Consider the following 18,629-nt stretch of genomic DNA (forward strand, 5'->3'; position numbering starts at 1 on the left):
ATGAAGCTGAGTTTGAAGATGGGGGGTCCGAGCCTTTCTCCTGCTGTCAGAAAACACACCGTCGTTTCCACCAGCTTAAAGTCAGACACAACAGGACTCTACTGTTTCCTCTGGGACCTTTCAGAATAAAATGTAGTGACCTAAATGCCTCTGTTACTGTTGTAGTAATGTGTGGAGGAGGAGAAGTGTCTTTAATGTAATTGTTTTTAACGTCTCAGGCAGGGTTTCTCTACCATTGGAGCTGTTTTAGGTACCACCTAGCTGAATTAATGTGAAGTCAATGTGATCTTTAAAACTAAACTTTTCTCAGATTTTATGATTGTAGTCAGACTTCTTTAGTTTTAAGTTAGACTTTAATCTTTCTGAGCGTTATTTGTTTATTAGCTGATCTAGCTTTTCCAACGTTTAAGACACACATGGTAATATTAACAGTCCAACATTATGCAAAATTGCATATTTTTTTATTGACAAACGTAACCTTTTCTTGAAAGACAAACCCTAAACTCCCCACCACTGAATATTCGGACATCAGTCTTCTACAAAACCTAGAACAAACACTGACAGGACAGAAAAGAGAGATTGATTCTCAGTCTTGGCTCCATTAGTCCAAATTTCATTTTATTGTGAAAATCTGCTCCTGTTGCAGCCCTTCCTGCCTGCTTCCTGACAGGTGGAGCTGGGACTCATTCCAGGAAACAGCTCACCTGTGTCAGAGATTTCTCTCTAGGTGGAGAGAAACCCTCTTCTTCATCAACTCTTCTTCATCAACTCTTCTTCATCAGCTCTTTGGACTGTTTGAGGAAACTGTAAGTTGCTGTTTGATACTTTAACAACACGTTAGTCTTTGGTCTCTTCAGGGTTAGTTTCTGGCTCTGTGATGTTAAATATAATGTTTCTACTTCACTTCTTATTTCCTGAGAAAGTGTTGAAGATAAATCTCCATGTTGGTGATTAACTGGAATCAAACAGCTGATCTTTATTTCCTTTCTCCTGCTGTCAGAAAACCAACGGTCGTCTCCATCAGAGTAAAGTGAGACACAACACAACTCTACTGTTTCTGATAAAAGGTTCAAGGTTCAGCTTTATTGGCATTATACAACAGAATTGTCCAATGAAATGCAATCGTCATTTACTGCTAAGTAAATTACCAACCGGGCTGCCTCTGTGGACTTTGGGCTAAAATATCGGAAAGAATGTCAAAAATATCGGAAAGAAAGTCAACAATTATTCCAAAAAGGTGACAAAAACCTTAAAAAAGGAATAAAAACTTGTAAAAAGCCCCCCTCCATAAATCCTGCCTATGTGTACATAGTTTTCTCTCCACGTTAGTTATCTGGGCATTAGGGCTCAACCATGTGGGGGAAACAATCTAATTGTGATTTTTCTGCCAAGTTAGTCTTTGGTCTCTTCAGGGTTAGAAATCTGTCTGCAGCAGTTAGTGTCGGTCGGTCTATTCACTGACAGGACTGATGTGGAGACAACATGACTCAGCTCTTTTTTTCTCTATCTCAGTGGTTCTCAACCGGTGGGACCCTGAGGAGGCTACAGGATGGGAGGAAAAAAAAATATTCAGAAAAGAAATGTCCCCCATGTTGAAATGCAAGTAGTTGGACTATTATAACACACAAACAAAATCATCCTTCTGGCGACTTTTTTTGTCAAAAACGACTAGCGACAAATCTAGCGACTTTTTCTGGTGTTATTGGAGACTTTTGTGATGTTTGGAGACTCATGAAAGCACGTATCACTCTGCAGTTACTGTGCTCAACGAGCAGTGGGTGCTGCCGTGAGCCCCTCCCCCGTCCAAAAGCCCTCCCAGGCGGTCAGTCTTTCAGTAGCCTCGCGCACCAGTCAGACCAGAGAGGAGACACACACCCCTCCTCATAGAAACTCAGATTCTGCTCCTTGCAGACAGAGTGGACGCCTTCACACAAAAACTTGACCTCTGGCCGCATCATTCGAGGGAACAGCGACATGTTCCCCCCAGCCTCGCAGACTTCATCACTGATGCACGCCACACCACTTCTCCTCTCGATTTCAATCGGCGTCTGAGCACCTGTCAGTAATGAGAGAACAGCCACTGACCAAGCGGGAGTGAGAACTGGTCAAATTAATTTCCTTGTTTCTGTTATGAAGACGATCGTGTGTGTGACTCCAACATCTCACATTTACCAACAAAACGTACAGCGAAAGACCTTCAAAACACTTCAGACTCTACTGCTAACGTGTAGACATTTTAACATCACTGTACGCTGGAACGATTTTTCATTATATAGTCACTGAAGCGGCTTCTGGTTTAATCAGTTCGTTATATAGTTACGTTATTGAATCTATTAAGTCATGGACAGGTTACGCAAAAGCAGGCGCGTAACTATCGGTAAGCAGGGTAAGCGGTGCTTACGGGCCCGGACCAATCAGGGTCCTGCATCACACGTGCAGCCACTGACCAAGCGGGAGTGAGAACGTTTACAATTCATTTCCTTGTTTCTGTTATGAAGATGATCGTGTGTGTGACTCGAACATCTCACATTTACCAACAAAACGTACAGCAAAAGACCTTCAAAACACTTCAGACCGTCCTGCCAACCTGTATACATTTTAACATCAATGTACGCTGGAACGATTTCTTATTATATAGTCACTGAAGCGGCTTCTGGTTTAATCAGCCCGGTCTCACGACAGTTCGTTATATGATTACGTTATTGAATCTATTAAGTCATGGACAGGTTACGCAAAAGCAGGCGCATAACTATCGGTAAGCAGGGTAAGCGGTGCTTATGGTCCTGGACCAATCAGGGGCCTGCATCACTGGAAGATATTGATTGACAGCCGGGGCCCCTATCGCATTTTCATTACTCGCGACAGCAGTCCCACGTGCAGCCACTGACCAAGCGGGAGTGAGAACGTTTACAATTCATTTCCTTGTTTCTGTTATGAAGATGATCGTGTGTGTGACTCGAACATCTCACATTTACCAACCAAACGTACAGCGAAAGACCTTCAAAACACTTCAGACCGTCCTGCCAACCTGTATACATTTTAACATCAATGTACGCAGCGGGCGGGGCTGCTGCTCCATTTCACCCGCGACTGACGCGCGCACACACACACACAGACACACACACACACAGTGGATGCAGGAAAAACCGGAGATAAGACCTACAGGATGACCTCAATTTAGGTCATGTAAGTGCAATGATAAGTTAAAGTCCAATAAGTACTTTATCAAAACGTATGAATCTGTGTGTGTGTGTTTGTGGCCAGGATAGGAAATTAACTAACAATATAAAGATCAACAAGCCACTGACAGTGACAGATATGTTCATATTTGATTCATTCAATGAATTATAATTTCTTGTCTTAAATCTACCAGCCATTTTCATATTATACCAACATTTTCAGCATCCTGAGCCTTTTAAGGTTCCTAGGAAATCTCAGCCCAGAGTAATTGATTAATAGTACTAATTATTATTCTCCCCAAAACAAGTTTCATTTCTATTTTTAAAGAACTATACAAAAATATTGCAACTTTTTTTGCAACTTTCACTGTCTTCTGCAACTTCATTGCACAAACATACAAAAGACATAGCAACTTTTCTTTTTACAAAAGCTCCCGTGAAATCAGGCATTTTGGGCCGCAACAATCTCAAAAATAGGCCGCGAAATCCTGGAAGGATGTCCTTGTGTGTTTTTTCATGTGTTATGGTGAACCGTCACCAGTGTTTCTTTTGTTATTGTGGTGCGTGTAGGCTACTCCTGATTTTGTCAGTCATCTCATCTCTTATATGCTGTGTCTCTATGATCCTATCCTGTCCTATTCATGGTAGCCTACTCGTGGACATTGCGCCTACATCACGTGCTGTAGTAGGCGGCCCACCCTGATAATCCTGCTTAGGGGCCCGGTGTTGGCTCGTTACGCCACTGCGTAAAAGCCTTTTTTTTGTGTGGTGATTACGAAATTGAAAGCAATGCATTTTAATGGGAAGCATATTTCGTGATCCCAGAACGATGACGGTAGCGAGTAGTATTGATAAGGCGAAAGTCCGCGTAGGGAGGTTGTTCTGGGTGGTGGATGGGTCAGAAAACACAGGACTTTCACCCCGGAGACCGGGGATCGCGTCCCGCGTGTTGCAGTTCCTTTGTCAGCGTGTCCCGCGTGTGACGGTTCCTTTACCTGTTCTTCTTTTTTCTTAACCACAACAGTCCCGTTGTTGTGGCGTTTCATTTCCCCGTTGTTGTGTGCCCCTGCGCCCGGGGATTGCGTCCCGCGAGTGGCGTCCCATTGCATGTACACGAAAAAAACGTCAAAATCGTAACCTGTAACGAATTTATGAATCAAAATAACGTGACTATTTCAGGACCTGGCGTGAGACCGGGTTGGGTTTAATACTGTCTGCTCTCTGCAGCGGGCAGGGCTGCTGCTCCATTTCCCCCCGCGACTGACAGGCTGAGGTTGTAAGGCAAGGCAACTTTATTTCTACAGCAGCTTTCAGCAACAAGGCAATTCAAAGAGCTTTACATGAAACATTAAAGAGCAGTTAAAAACAGTCATGATGAAAATAAAACTACTAAAATAATATACAAATACAGTAATAATAAAAAAGTACTGTATATATTTTTTTACTGTCATGACAGTGATGGGGTCGTCAGTTTACCTTCTATGTTGCATCTTCAAAAGTGACTGAATTTAAAACAGCACATTGTAATTTCTGCATCTATTATCAAAGTATTTATTAGTAATACAGTGGAAATTAGTAGAAATAATAATATTTGGTTAGCATGTTGATTTACCCCTAAAATTTTCAGTTGGGGGGCCACTGTGCTCCTAGTGAAAAAAGTTAGTCTGGAGCCCTGTGCCATCTTTCGCGCGCATCACGCAGTGACAGGATATAAGCAGTAGGGCCGAGATCATCGATGTAAGCCTGCAAAAACGATGGATACATTTTTAAAAAGGAAAAATGCAGATTCTGATCTTATCAGGCTACAATGTGTCATTTTGTAAAAATAATTGTTGGTGGTGTGCCGCAGGATTTTTTTTATGTAAAAAATAAAAAAAGGTTGAAAAACACTGGACTAATGGATAGTTGATTTAATGGACAGGTCTGTACAGCAGCTTCTAGTTCTGAAGATTAAAAAGTGGTCTTCCTCTCTTTCTAACAGGAACCATCAGAGACCAGACCCTGCTGAACCTGAATCTGAACGCAGCTGTGTGTCCATGCAGAGTCACCGGTCCATGGAGATACCACTACTTTGAAAAAAAAGACCTGTAAGGGAGAGTCGAGTAGAAATGGAGGAGAGGCTACTTGAAATGGAAGAGAGAGTATTGATGGAGAGACTTGAATGGCAGAAGGAGCAAATTGCAATGAAAAGGGAAATTGAAATGTTAAGAAGATTGAGGTGAGTTGTGAACATCCAGCAAACTGGAACAAGTCTCATTGGATGGAACTAGAGTACAGGCCAAAAGTTTGGACACACCTTCTCATTCAAATGCGTTTTCTATTTACATTGTAGATTCTCACTGAAGGCATCAAAACTATGAATGAACACATATGGAATTATGTACTTAACAAAAAAGTGTGAAATAACTGAAAACATGTCTTATATTTTAGATTCTTCAAAGTAGCCACACTTTGCTTTTTTATTAATAAGGGAAAAACTTCCACTAATTAACCCTGACAAAGCACACCTGTGAAGGTAAAACCATTTCAGGTGACTACCTCATGAAGCTCATTGAGAGAACACCAAGGGTTCTTGTTTTTGTGTCTGAATACTAAAAAGTGAATTTCCATCCCTGTGTACTTTCTCTGTAACAGGATCTATCAAAAAAAGCAAAGGTTGGCTACTTTGAAGAATCTAAAATATAAGACATGTTTTCAGTTATTTCACACTTTTTTGTTAAGTACATAATTCCATATGTGTTCATTCATAGTTTTGATGCCTTCAGGGAGAATCTACAATGTAAATAGTCATGAAAATAAAAAGGAAACACATTGAATGAGAAGGTGTGTCCAAACTTTTGGCCTGTACTGTATATCCCGTCTGGGATGTTTTGGGTCATGTCACTCTCATGCACACTCAAATAATAATAAAAAATGTAAAGCATTATTGGAATAGTATTGTTAATAATTAAGCCTACACTATTCAGAAAGACTTTACCTGAACATGTGACCCTCAATAAATGTTTTTTTCTATCAGGACCAGATCAGAGACACCTGATCCTGAACCCAGCTGTGTGTCCTTTAAGAGCGACCAGTCACATGATGGTCGCTATATTGACTTTAAAGGAGAGCAACCCTCTGCTAAAAAGAGGTAAGCTGTTAATAATATTATAATATTGTTGATTCATATTTCAACTTTTATGTATCCAGAGAAATATTGAATTCATTTTCAGCATCTTTCTTCTTCACAGGAAAACTGATGAGACCCTCAATAAATGTGTTTTCCTATCAGGACCAGATTTTTCAGATTTTTCTCTGGTGTTTTAGCTTTTTAACCCAGTTTTTTGTATAGTTTATTGAACTTCTTTGTGTTAATATTGTTTTAGTTGTTGCTTGAATCTCCAGCAGTTTTTGTGTCTGAATACTAAAAAGTGAATTTCCATCCCTGTTGGTCTTACTCTCTGTGTAACAGGATCTATCAAAGACCAGACTCTGCTGAACCTGAAGCCAGCTGTGTGTCCTTCAAGAGCGACCGGTCAACTTATCGCTATATTGACTTTAAACACCAACAACCCTCTGCTGGAAAGAGGTAAGCTGTTAATATTATAATATTGCCATACATATTATGCCATTATATTATCTAGAGAAGTTTTGGAATTTATTTTCAGCATCTTTCTTCATCACATATATATTCTCACATCTGAAACCTGACCAGTAAGACCAGTCTTCAACTGTAGATCTCAATTTAATATTGGACCTGGTTTGGTCCAATATTATCTGGTGTTTTAGCCCCATTAAAAAGCATTTTAAATCTCCCTCAGCCATAGGTTAGCCTATCATGAAAAATCATGAATGGCAACATTCTTCCCAAATGTTCTTCTCCAACTGGGAATACCAGGGGGATGGTTGGGATGTATGCTCTTCAGAGTGCCCCTTCCAGGGTAACTTCATTTGCATATCCCCCCTGGAGAACCAGCGACCCTGGGTAAGTGTTTGTGTCACCTGGGTCAGGACACTATTTGCTATGAGAAGACCTCTGCCATTTGAGTCGGGAGACTTAAGGCCAAGTTTCAGTGAGTGGCTTCATGACCAGATTTTTTTCCCCCAAGTCTTCTGACCAAAATTGGTCAAAATTCAAAATTCTCCCCGAATGTTGGATCTAGGTTTACCAGTTGGATGTCAGATCAGAAATCAAAAAGGGGAAGCAAGAAAAGGGAACCACCATCCAAAAGTAACATCAGTCCAGGTCAGCAGTTCTCCCCGACTACAAACAGGCCATCTAAGCTCTGCTTCCCCTCCTGAGTTGGCTGATGGTTTGCCAAAATCGTTTTCAGGCCAACTGAACCTACAAATGTTTGCTTCAATGACTACAAAAGCTGCAGAACTCCTGGCATCATGATACCAGTGCTGCTGTAGGAGTTCTTTAAACCAACAATGTTGTAGCCCTTGTTTACTTCTTCTTTCTGTTAATTCACAGTGGGGTCAGCAGTACCACAAACACTTTAATGTCAGGGGAAAGCATCTGATGTTGTTATCAACACTTTAAGTCACAGGAAATTACCTTATGTTTGTCTCTTTGTGGACAGACATGATGTGAGCTTATTCTTCCTGATTCCTCCACAGAGTGGACCAGGAGAGTGCAGAGGTTCCCATTGGTCAGTCTGCCCAGCAGCATCAAACACACCTGGACTCCATATTTATGGTCTGTACATTTACAACAACTACTTTTACATCTATTCTGTTCACAATCACCTGCTGCACGTTTTAGACCAGAGGATTGTCAGTCTGTACAACATGGATCTGATGTTTGCTTCCATGATTTTAGTTTGATTTGATTCATATAATCTTCTGTTCCAGCTGCTGGAGGACAACATTGTCACTTTTGTGAAGAACGAGCTGAAGAAGATCCAGAAGATTCTGAGTCCAGATTACCCAGAATGCTCAGAGAGTCAGAGGGAGGATGAGGATGAAGAGCAGAAGGGGAGCAGAGAGGCATTTCTGAAGATCACACTGCACTTCCTGAGGAGATTGAAGCAGGACGAGCTGGCTGACTGTCTGCAGAGCAGTAAGAGGATTTCTCTAAAGATTGAACATGCTGGACTAATGGATCGTTTACTACTGTCTCCAGAGATGGGTAAAAGTATGTTCATGTTTCTTTATAAATCACTTACTGATCTTCATTATTCTCTATTCATTAAGGAAGTCCAGCTGGAGTTTGTAAGTGTAAACTCAAATCTAAACTTAACAAGAAGTTCCAGTGTGTGTTTGAGGGGATTGCTAAAGCAGGAAACCCAACCCTTCTGAATCAGATGTTCACAGAGATCTACATCATAGAGGGAGGGACTGCAGAGGTCAATGCTGAACATGAGGTCAGACAGATTGAAACAGCATCCAGGAAACCAAACAGACCAGAAAAAACAATCAGAAATGAAAACATATTTAAAGCCCTACCTGAAAGAGATGAACCAATCAGAACAGTGCTGACAAAGGGAGTGGCTGGCATCGGGAAAACAGTCTTAACACAGAAGTTTACTCTGGACTGGGCTGAAGACACAGCCAATCAGGACATCCAGTTCACATTTCCATTCACTTTCAGAGAGCTGAATGTGCTGAAAGAGAAAAAGTACAGCTTGGTGGAACTCATTCATTACTTCTTTAGTGAAACCAAAGAAGCAGGAATCTGCAGGTTTGAAGAGTTCCCGGTTGTGTTCATCTTTGATGGTCTGGATGAGTGTCGACTTCCTCTAGACTTCCTCAACACTAAAATCTTCACTGATGTTACAAAGTCCACCTCAGTGGATGTGTTGCTGACAAACCTAATCAGGGGGAATCTGCTTCCCTCTGCTCGCCTCTGGATAACCACACGACCTGCGGCAGCCAATCAGATCCCTCCTGAGTGTGTTGACATGGTGACAGAGGTCAGAGGGTTCACTGACCCTCAGAAGGAGGAGTACTTCAGGAAGAGATTCACAGATGTGAAGCAGGCCAGCAGAATCATCTCCCACATCAAGAAATCCCGAAGCCTCTACATCATGTGCCACATCCCAGTCTTCTGCTGGATCACTGCTACAGTTCTGGAGGACGTGTTGAAGACCAGAGAGGGAGGAAAGCTGCCTAAGACCCTGACTGAGATGTACATCCACTTCCTGGTGGTTGAGTCCAAAGTGAAGAACATCAAGTATGATGGAGGAGCTGAGACAGATCCACACTGGAGTCCAGAGAGCAGGAACATGATCAAGTCTCTGGGAAAACTGGCTTTTGAGCAGCTGCAGAAAGGCAACCTGATCTTCTATGAATCAGACCTGACGGAGTGTGGCATCAATATCACAGTAGCCTCAGTATGCTCAGGAGTTTTCACACAGATCTTTAAAGAGGAGAGAGGACTGTACCAGGACAAGGTGTTCTGCTTCATCCATCTGAGTGTTCAGGAGTTTCTGGCTGCTCTTCATGTCCATCTGACCTTCACCAACTCTGGAGTCAACCTGCTGTCAGGAAAACAAAGAACATCAACACAGTTCTACCAGAGTGCTGTGGACGAGGCCTTACAGAGTCCAAATGGACACCTGGACTTGTTCCTCCGCTTCCTCCTGGGTCTTTCACTGCAGACCAATCAGAGTCTCCTACGAGGTCTGCTGACACAGACAGGAAGTATCTCACAGACCAATCGGGAAACAGTCGAGTACATCAAAAAGAAGATCAGTGAGAATCTGTCTGCAGAGAGAAGCATCAATCTGTTCCACTGTCTGAATGAACTGAATGATGGTTCTCTAGTTGAGGAGATCCAACGGTCCCTGAGATCAGGAAGTCTCTCCACAGATAATCTGTCTCCTGCTCAGTGGTCAGCTCTGGTCTTCATCTTACTGTCATCAGAAGAAGATCTTGACGTGTTTGACCTGAAGAAATACTCTGCTTCAGAGGATGCTTTTCTGAGGCTCCTTCCAGTGGTCAAAGCCTCCAACACAGCTCTGTAAGTGGGATTTATTCATCTATAAATACTCTGATATCTTTCAACAGGAGTTAAATATAATAACTTGTTTCCTTCCTGTTGTCTCTCCAGACTGAGTGGCTGTAACCTGTCAGAGAGAAGCTGTGAAGCTCTGTCCTCAGTTCTCAGCTCCCAGTCCTCTATTCTGAAACAGCTGGACCTGAGTAACAACGAGCTGCAGGATTCAGGAGGGAAGCTGATCTCTGATGGACTGAAGAGTCCATACTGCACACTGGAAAATCTCAGGTTATTCAACCTTTTATTAAAAAAAAGACTGCTACCTAAGCTCTTTTGTTTCTTAATTTATCAATTATTAAATGGACTGTCTGAATATCCTCTTTAGGTTGAGTGGCTGTAATCTGTCAGAGAGAAGCTGTGAAGCTCTGTCCTCAGTTCTCAGCTCAGAGTCCTCTAGTCTGAGAGAGCTGGACCTGAGTAACAACAACCTGCAGAATTCAGGAGGGAAGCTGATCTGTGTTGGATTAAGGAGTCCACACTGCACACTGGAGACTCTCAGGTCAGGATTCAGTAAGACATTCAAATGATGGCCATTTAAACTCTGATTAACTTTAGTTGACAAAAAAACTAACATCTAGCTTTCTGTTTGTTTATATGATAAACTTGGGCAGTAGTTTTTAATTATGTAATTATGAATTTCTAGACTCAGAATTACTTTCCATGAGGATTTTTCATTGTTTACTTTTGTTGTTAAATAATTAAAAACCACAGCAGCACAGATTATTTTAAATATTTATTCTTAATCTGGACCAAAATGTACCTGGACAGCAATTTTCCCGTGTTGACAGAGGGTTCCTGTGTGTTGTTCTGTGTGTTTTCAGTCTTTCAGGCTGTCTGATCTCAGGGGAAGGCTGTTCTTCACTGGTCTCAGCTCTGAGCTCCAACCCCTCCCATCTAGGAGAGCTGGACCTGAGCTACAATCATCCAGGAGACTCGGGAGTGAAGCTACTGTCAGCGGGACTGAAGGATTCTCTCTGGAGACTGGACACTCTCAGGTACAATCACTGATGAACAAAAAGGAGATATTTGTGTAGGAAGTTTTAAAGGAGAACATCTCTAAAATAACTAAAATGATAACTCCGTTTTGTTAATAATTTGTGAAAGGCACTGTCCGTGGTTTTAAGAAACATCCTGTTTTTCCCTCTTTCCCGGGATCAAGTCAGTTTCAAGTCAACAGAAAGGTCCAGCTAGAGGTTAGCTAGAGGTTTACAATGTCAGTTGCCGGTGCTGCATGGCTTATGTGATCGATCAGAGACATACACTGACGTGTGGTCCAATTATTGTACAAAGTTCCTCTTGTGCTGAGAGAGTACCGACTTTAAATCCAAAAAGTCCCTCAAAACGCTCTGTCCTAGTTCCAATATATGTGCGTGTGAGAGTGATGTAATGTTGATGTTTCATGGCTTTTTCAGTGAAATTATTTTATTGCTATTACTGATTGCTTTAGGCGTTAAAGATTTGAGCAGTGTCAGTGGCCGATGTGCCTTTGTGTGTTAAGCCCCCGCTGCTTGCCTGGAATTTGTGGGGAGGCCTGTTGATTGCGGATTGTGTAATTTGTGTTTTTGATTGCTTTGTGGTCACCGTATGAGTAAATATGACCAGGGACCTGTTGCACAAAAGTAGAATTAAGAAATCCAGGATAACTGAAAAAAGCGCAGCTTAACTTAGTGTGATCCACTCATCGCGGCTTAATTGGTTGCACGTTTGCCGAGCCAGGATAAAAAGGTGAAGCTATGTCAAGCCAGGTGTACATAGCTTGGATAAGTGCACGTTCACGGCTTTCTTAAATAGACCACGGTATCGATCACAGATTTACTGATGTAGAAATGGAGAAGACCCGTGCAGCATAGGTTTCACCGCTGAGCAGCAGCTTCTAATGGAAAATTACGAGGAGGTGAAGCATATAATATGCAAAAGGGGAATTACGGCTGTTGTTATCAGACAGAGAAAAAGCCCGACAGACTATAGCGGACCGACTGAATGCGTAAGGATTTAAAAAGATTTACTTACTAGTCACTCCACAATTTTACAAAGTTGTACACTCTGTTTTAATTGTTTTTAATATGCTTGTTTTAAGTGTTGGTTTTATTGCTGTATCTGTTTTTATGTGCTAAATGTGCTGGTTTTACTGTAAAGTGTCTTTAAGTCGCCTGTAAAGCACTATATAAATAAAATGTATTATTTAGCCTACTTTGCCTTAAAAGTGAGCAGAGGGATTAATGTTCCTCAGGAAATTAATTTCAAACCCTTAATCAAAATGGGAGAATATGTTTTACAACCATATGCACCAATCTCTATAAGCTATGACTATTTCTAAATATCTTTCTACAAATAATGGGCTTCATTCACCAATATCTTCCTAAGTTTTCTCTTAAATATGTTCTTAAGAAAGTTTCTAAGAAAAGTCTACGCCGGATTCATGACGTGTTCTTAAACAGCAGAATTGTTCGCACCTGTGTTCTTAGGATTGATGAATCCCACGTCTTCCCTAGTGAAAGCGCGTGCCAGTTGTTCCTAATTAGCATAAAAAAACGCCCCAAAAATTCCCATATAAGGACATGACACTTCCTGTGCACCTCCCGGGAAGCGCTGAGATAGTTGTCGGAGCCGCAGATGACTTGTATTGCAGTGGTGGAGGAAGTACTGAATCTCAGTACTTAAGTAAAAGTACAAATATCCAGAGACATATTTACTTTAGTAAAAGTAGAAGATGTCCACTACCACAAACAAGGTAGAAATAGGGCCTATGTTGTTAGAATCGTGTCACAGTTTGGTTTTATTCAGGGATGTATTTAAAGACTTTCTTTAACCATGTAAGTAAGCAAATAAAGTGTGTGAAACAGTGTGTGCGTGTGTTTGTGTGTGTGTGTGTGTGTGTGTGTCTGTCTGTGTGAGAGTGTGTGTGTGTGTGTCTGTCTGTGTGTGTGTGAGTGAGTGTGTGTCTCTGTCTGTCAGTGTGTGTGTGTGTGTGTGTGTGTGTGTGTGTGTGTGCGTGTGTATGTGTGTGTGCGTGTGTGTGAATGTGTCTGTCTGTGTGTGTGTGTGTCTGTCTATCTGTCTGTGTGTGTGTGTGCGTGTCTGCGCGTGTGTGTCTGTGTGCGTGCGTGCGTGCGTGTGTGCACGTGCGTGTGTATGTGTATGTGTGTGCGTCCGTGTGTGTGTGTGTGTGTGTTATGAGGGGAAGGTCTGTGTAGCCCTCCGTGCTCTCTCTCTTCACAGACTAATCTGTCTGTCTGCTGTATCTCCTCTCTTATAGCAGTGAAATCTCTGCCCATGACCTGTCTGTCTGCTGTATCTCCTAGAATCAAAAAATAATTATTATCTCTCCATTGACCCTCGTTCATATTTTTTCGAAAGATAGGTCCCATTGGCCGGAAGTAGAAGGGCGGGACTTCGGCTCTCTATTCACCTTTTTCCGGGTTAGCAAATTTACCCATGATTCATATCGGTTTTTAACCGGAAGTCGGTTTTCCTTTTCCGGTTCGAAGCCTGTGTACGTTTGATAGCTTGTAGCTTGCTAGCCTGTTCGCTGTAAAAGCCGGTGTTTGACCATGGATGAAGCACAAATGGACAAAAAACGGAGGTGGATACACACCATGGATGTTTTTAAAAAGTCGTGACGACAAGACCGTAACAGTCCCTCATCCATCCCTCCTGACGGAGTGGCTAGATGATATGAAGAGAGAGTAGGATCTCCTCGGCCAGACTTGATTGTATTTATTGTTTTAAACAACATTTTAATATTTTTAAAGTGTGTAATATTGTTCCTGCTGTTTTTACTGATCACTCTTTGGTTTTATGTCATGTTTTTATAAGAGATGTGAACTTTTGACAAAAATTTTAGAGAGGTCCTTATTTATTTTTGGAATATTTTTAGACAGAGAAAGGGTGATTTTAGCAGTCTTAGGCAGTGGTGGGACCATGGTAAGACAGAAATCAAGCTTTTATGTCAACAGCACACCCTCAATGTCACACGTGACATCACCAGATCTATGCAGGACCTGGAGAGTGATATAGTGGAACTAGAGAAGTTAAGTGAGTCCACAGGAGATCGAGGACATTTTGAAGTCCTCAAAATCAAAAAGCTAGCTTTAGCAGACTTGCTGGACGTTAAAGTACAGGGTGCACTGGTCAGGTCCCAATTCCAGACCGTCTCGGAGATGGATGCTCCCTCTAGCTTCTTCTTCGGCCTGGAGAGGAAGAATGGGCAGGGGCGGGTAATCCACACACTGCTCTCAGACACAGGGCAGGAGATCATGGAGCCGAGGCAGATAAGAAGGAGAGCTGTAGAGTTTTACTCCTCTCTCTACTCTAGTGAGTACGAGGAGCATGAGGCTCTACAGGAGGAGTTCCTGAGTGGGCTACCTCAGGTCTCTGCGGAGACCAACTCCTGTCTTGAGGCGCCCATACAACTGCAGGAGGTCCATGCTGCCCTGCATAGTATGCAGGGGAGACGTGCCCCAGGCATTGATGGCCTCACAGTCGAGTTTTTTAAAGCCTTCTGGGACATCTTTGCACACGATATTTTAGATGTTTTTAATGAAAGTCTGGCCTCTGGCTCCATGCCCATGTCCTGCCGCAGGGCAGTTGTTACGCTGCTGCCTAAAAAAGGAAACCTGCAGGACATAAAAAACTGCTCTGTGTGGATTACAAGCTTCTGTCCAAAGTCTTTGCCTCCAGGCTGGGGAGAGCTATTGAGCAGGTCATCCATCGGGACCAGACCTACTGTGTGCCCGGCAGGTCCATGGTGGACAATGTCCACCTATTTCGGGATGTTTTGGAGGTCTCCAGCTCGTTGGGCTTTAACACTGTTGTACAGTGAGGTTGAGAGTGTGCTGAAGTTTAACGGCAGTCTGTGTGCTCCTTTTAGAGTGTGTAGAGGCGTCCGGCAGGGCTGTGCTCTGTCCGGGATGCTCTACGCACTCTCCCTAGAACCCCTCCTCTGCAGACTACGCAACAACATTGAAGGTCTGATTTTACCTGGTTTTAGTGAGAACATGGTTTTATCGGCTTATGCTGATGTCATTGTTTTAATTAAGAGCCAGCATGAGTTGGATATTTTAGAAAACACTGTTTTGGGTTTTAATATTTTATCTGCAGCGAGGGTGAACTGGCAAAAAAGTGAAGCCCTCGCTGTTGGTGAATGGCATGACGGTCTCCCGGTTCTCTCCCAAAACCTGGTCTGGAAAAAGGACGGTTTAAAATATCTCGGTCTGTTCCTCGGTACTGAGGTCATGGTGCGGAGAAACTGGGAGACCGTCATGGACAAAATTGAAAATAAACTGAACAAATGGAAGTGGCTACTCCCTCAGATGTCTTATAGAGGTAGAGTTTTACTTTTAAATAATCTGGTTGCATCCCTTTTGTGGCACCGTTTAGCTTGTGTGGACCCCCCGTCAGGTCTACTAGCTCAGCGAAAAATGGTAGATTTTTTTTGGGGGGGTCTACACTGGGTGCCACAGGGGGTGCTGTTTTTACCAAGAGAGGAGGGGGGACAGGGCCTTGTCCACCTGGCCAGCAGAACGGCCACTTTCAGGCTTCAATTTATACAAAAGTTTTTGTCTGGGCCGCCTGACTTGGTGTGGAGGAACGTGACCAGCTGTATCCTCAGACATGGGAGGAAACTGGGGTTGGATGCTGCTCTGTTTTTAACTGATCCTACATTTTTAAAGTTAAGTGGGTTTCCTCCTTTTTATCAGGGCGTTTTTAAATCGTGGGCCCTTTTTAACTGTACGTTGAATGATAGGTCTAACTCTCTGCACTGGTTGTTAAAGGAGCCTCTGGTCAACGGGAGCAGACTGGACATCTGCAGCGGGGTGCCCGGGCTACTGGCAGCCCTGAACCGATCCGGGACCCTGAGCCTGCAGCAGCTGGTGGAGGCAGCAGGGCCTGGACTATCAGGGACCAGGACCCTGAGCCTGCAGCAGCTGGTGGAGGCAGCAGGGCCTGGACTATCGGGGACCAGGACCCTGAGCCTGCAGCAGCTGGTGGAGGCAGCAGGGCCTGAACTATCGAGGACCAGGACCCTGAGCCTGCAGCAGCTGGTGGAGGCAGCAGGGCCTGGACTATCGGGGGCCGGGGCTCTGGGCTCTCTCCTAGGAATGACCTACATCCGGGTCACACAAAGAATCCTCAACCTATGGACCCAGAAGCTTAGTGGGAGAGAGAGGATGCTCCTCGTGGAGTACAGCCGGGGGGAGACTATGCCAGACCCCACAGACCCGTTCCCAGAGGTCTACATGAGCCCAGAGTTTGGAGAGGAGACCGGCCCCCTGCTAGCTGTCAGTAGCCCGGGCAAGCTCACCCTGCATGGAGCAGACAAAGTGACACTACCAGAACTGTGTGAAAGCCATAAATAAAAAAGGACTGAGAGGCAGACCCCCCACTGTCTGGAATGACAGGTTGGGGGGGGGACATCCTTGTCCCCAGTGGAGGGTTTAATACAAGCCTCCCCTCAAGAAACGGACCGCTGACCTCAAGTGGAGGATTCTACATGGTGCTGTCGCCTCCAATGCTTTTATCTCAGTAAAAGATGCCAGTGCCTGTTCTGTAACCTCTGAGAGACTGTGTACCATATGTTCACTGAGTGTAAGAGACTCTCTGAGTTCTTCTCTCTTTTAACATTGGTTTTTAGTCTTTTTAACATAGTTTTTACTGAGAGGGTTTTTATTATGGGAGCTGTCTATAAAAAGGCACAAAAAGAAAAATGGCAGCTCCTGAACTACCTTTCAGGAGAAGCCAAAATGGCGATTTATATCAGCAGAAAGAACAGGGTGGAGAACAGAGAGGGGCAGGACAGTCTGGCTCTGTAACATCAGGGCCAGACTCTGGTTAGAGTTCAGGTTCTACAAACATATCGGAGACATTGATGCTTTTAAACTACATTGGTGTTTTAATGACATTGTTTGTTCTATGGTTGATGATGAGCTGGTTTTTATCGGATAATATTTTTCTTTTAAATACAACTACTGAGATTTTAATGCATTAGCACTTTATTTAATTGTGAACCTGCACAAATTATAATTATGTAAATAGTGTTTTGTAAAAATCAAAAAAAAAATCTCTCTCTCTCTCTCTCTGTCTGTCTCTCTCTGTCTGTCTGTCTCTCTCTCTCTGTCTGTCTCTCTCTCTCTCTCTCTGTCTGTCTGTCTCTCTCTCTCTCTCTCTCTCTCTCTCTGTCTGTCTCTCTCTCTAGTAAGAACTTCTCTTATGATTATGACACTTTAAAGGAAATTAAACTGAACTACATATAGTAATTGATTGACAGCCCAAATATGAATATAAATGAGTAAATTCCAGCCCTACATTAGATCAGATGAAGCTGTGTGTGAGAGAGTGATGTAATCCCCCCCCTCCTCCTTTCAGGGTGGAGCCTGCTGGAGTCAGATGGTTGACACCAGGTCTGAGGAAGTGTAAGTCTGTATTACATTTCATTCATGGAACTGTGACATCACTCCTTCAACCCTCTGATGTCATCATCAAAGTGCTGATTGGTTAATAACTGCAGCTGTGTTGTGTCTCCTTCTCTCCGTCAGATTCCTGTGAACTCACACTGGACACAAACACAGTGAACAGAAAACTCAAACTGTCTGACAACAACAGGAAGGTGACATTAGTGGAGGAGGATCAGCCATATCCTGATCATCCAGAGAGGTTTGACTACTGGTCTCAGCTGCTGTGTAGAGATGGTCTGACAGGTCGCTGTTACTGGGAGGTCCAAATGAGAGGAGTGGTTTATATATCAGTGAGTTACAGAGGAATCAGGAGGAGAGGACGCAGTGGAGACTGTTGGTTTGGATATAATGATCAGTCCTGGAGTCTGATCTGCTCTGATCGTGGTTACTCTGTCCGTCACAATAACAGAGTAACACCCATCTCCTCCTCCTCTGTCTCTGGTAGAGTAGCAGTGTATGTGGACTGTCCTGCTGGCTCTCTGTCCTTCTACTCAGTCTCCTCTGACTCATTGATCCACCTCTACACCTTCAACACCACATTCACTCAGCCTCTCTATCCTGGGTTCTGGTTCTGTTCTCCTGGTTCCTCAGTGTCTCTGTGACCTCTGTAGGACGGAGAGTCTCCTCCTGTTTCTCACTGCTGATCAGTTGAGTCTGTACAGGATCACACTTACAGAAATACTTCAGGTTATTGTTATAAACTAATGAATGAACTTTGTATAAAATAATTCAGAATGATTGAACAGATTCCTGGTGAACAGAGCAGTCGTTTGCCCGCTAGCTCACTTAGCAACGCCTCAGCTATCGTGTCAACCCGCAGTACCACGAGCAGCCTGTTGTGGTGCTCTGTCAGGTCAGCGCTAGTTGGTCCTCTAGTTACCCAGAATAGGTGACTGTGGGCTGGGCACACAGCACCGCAAACTGCCGGTGCTCCGTCAGGGCATGGCCGTGTGTGTGTGTGTGTGTGTATGAGTGTGAGAGAGAGAGAGAGAGAGAGAGAGAGAGAGAGAGAGA

At 43.4% G+C, this 18,629-nt stretch overlaps 1 protein-coding gene across 1 annotated transcript in view; it reads left to right on the plus strand.

Annotated features, from left to right (window-relative positions):
• Positions 1–18,311, plus strand: part of LOC114551580 (NLR family CARD domain-containing protein 3) — a 21,249-nt gene extending 2,938 nt beyond the window's left edge. Inside the window, exons 2-10 of the mRNA XM_028572600.1 lie at positions 6,196–6,309; positions 6,631–6,747; positions 7,782–7,860; positions 8,016–8,223; positions 8,358–10,125; positions 10,216–10,389; positions 10,487–10,660; positions 17,527–17,573; positions 17,697–18,311. Coding sequence (XP_028428401.1) covers positions 6,196–6,309; positions 6,631–6,747; positions 7,782–7,860; positions 8,016–8,223; positions 8,358–10,125; positions 10,216–10,389; positions 10,487–10,660; positions 17,527–17,573; positions 17,697–18,217 — 3,202 coding nt within the window. The 3' untranslated portion in view covers positions 18,218–18,311. The remainder of the gene's footprint in view (positions 1–6,195; positions 6,310–6,630; positions 6,748–7,781; positions 7,861–8,015; positions 8,224–8,357; positions 10,126–10,215; positions 10,390–10,486; positions 10,661–17,526; positions 17,574–17,696) is intronic.
• Positions 18,312–18,629: the final 318 nt, after the last annotated feature.

The sequence above is a fragment of the Perca flavescens genome, unplaced genomic scaffold, assembly GCF_004354835.1.
Source record: "Perca flavescens isolate YP-PL-M2 unplaced genomic scaffold, PFLA_1.0 EPR50_1.1_unplaced_scaf_2, whole genome shotgun sequence".
Classification (NCBI taxonomy): domain Eukaryota; kingdom Metazoa; phylum Chordata; class Actinopteri; order Perciformes; family Percidae; genus Perca; species Perca flavescens.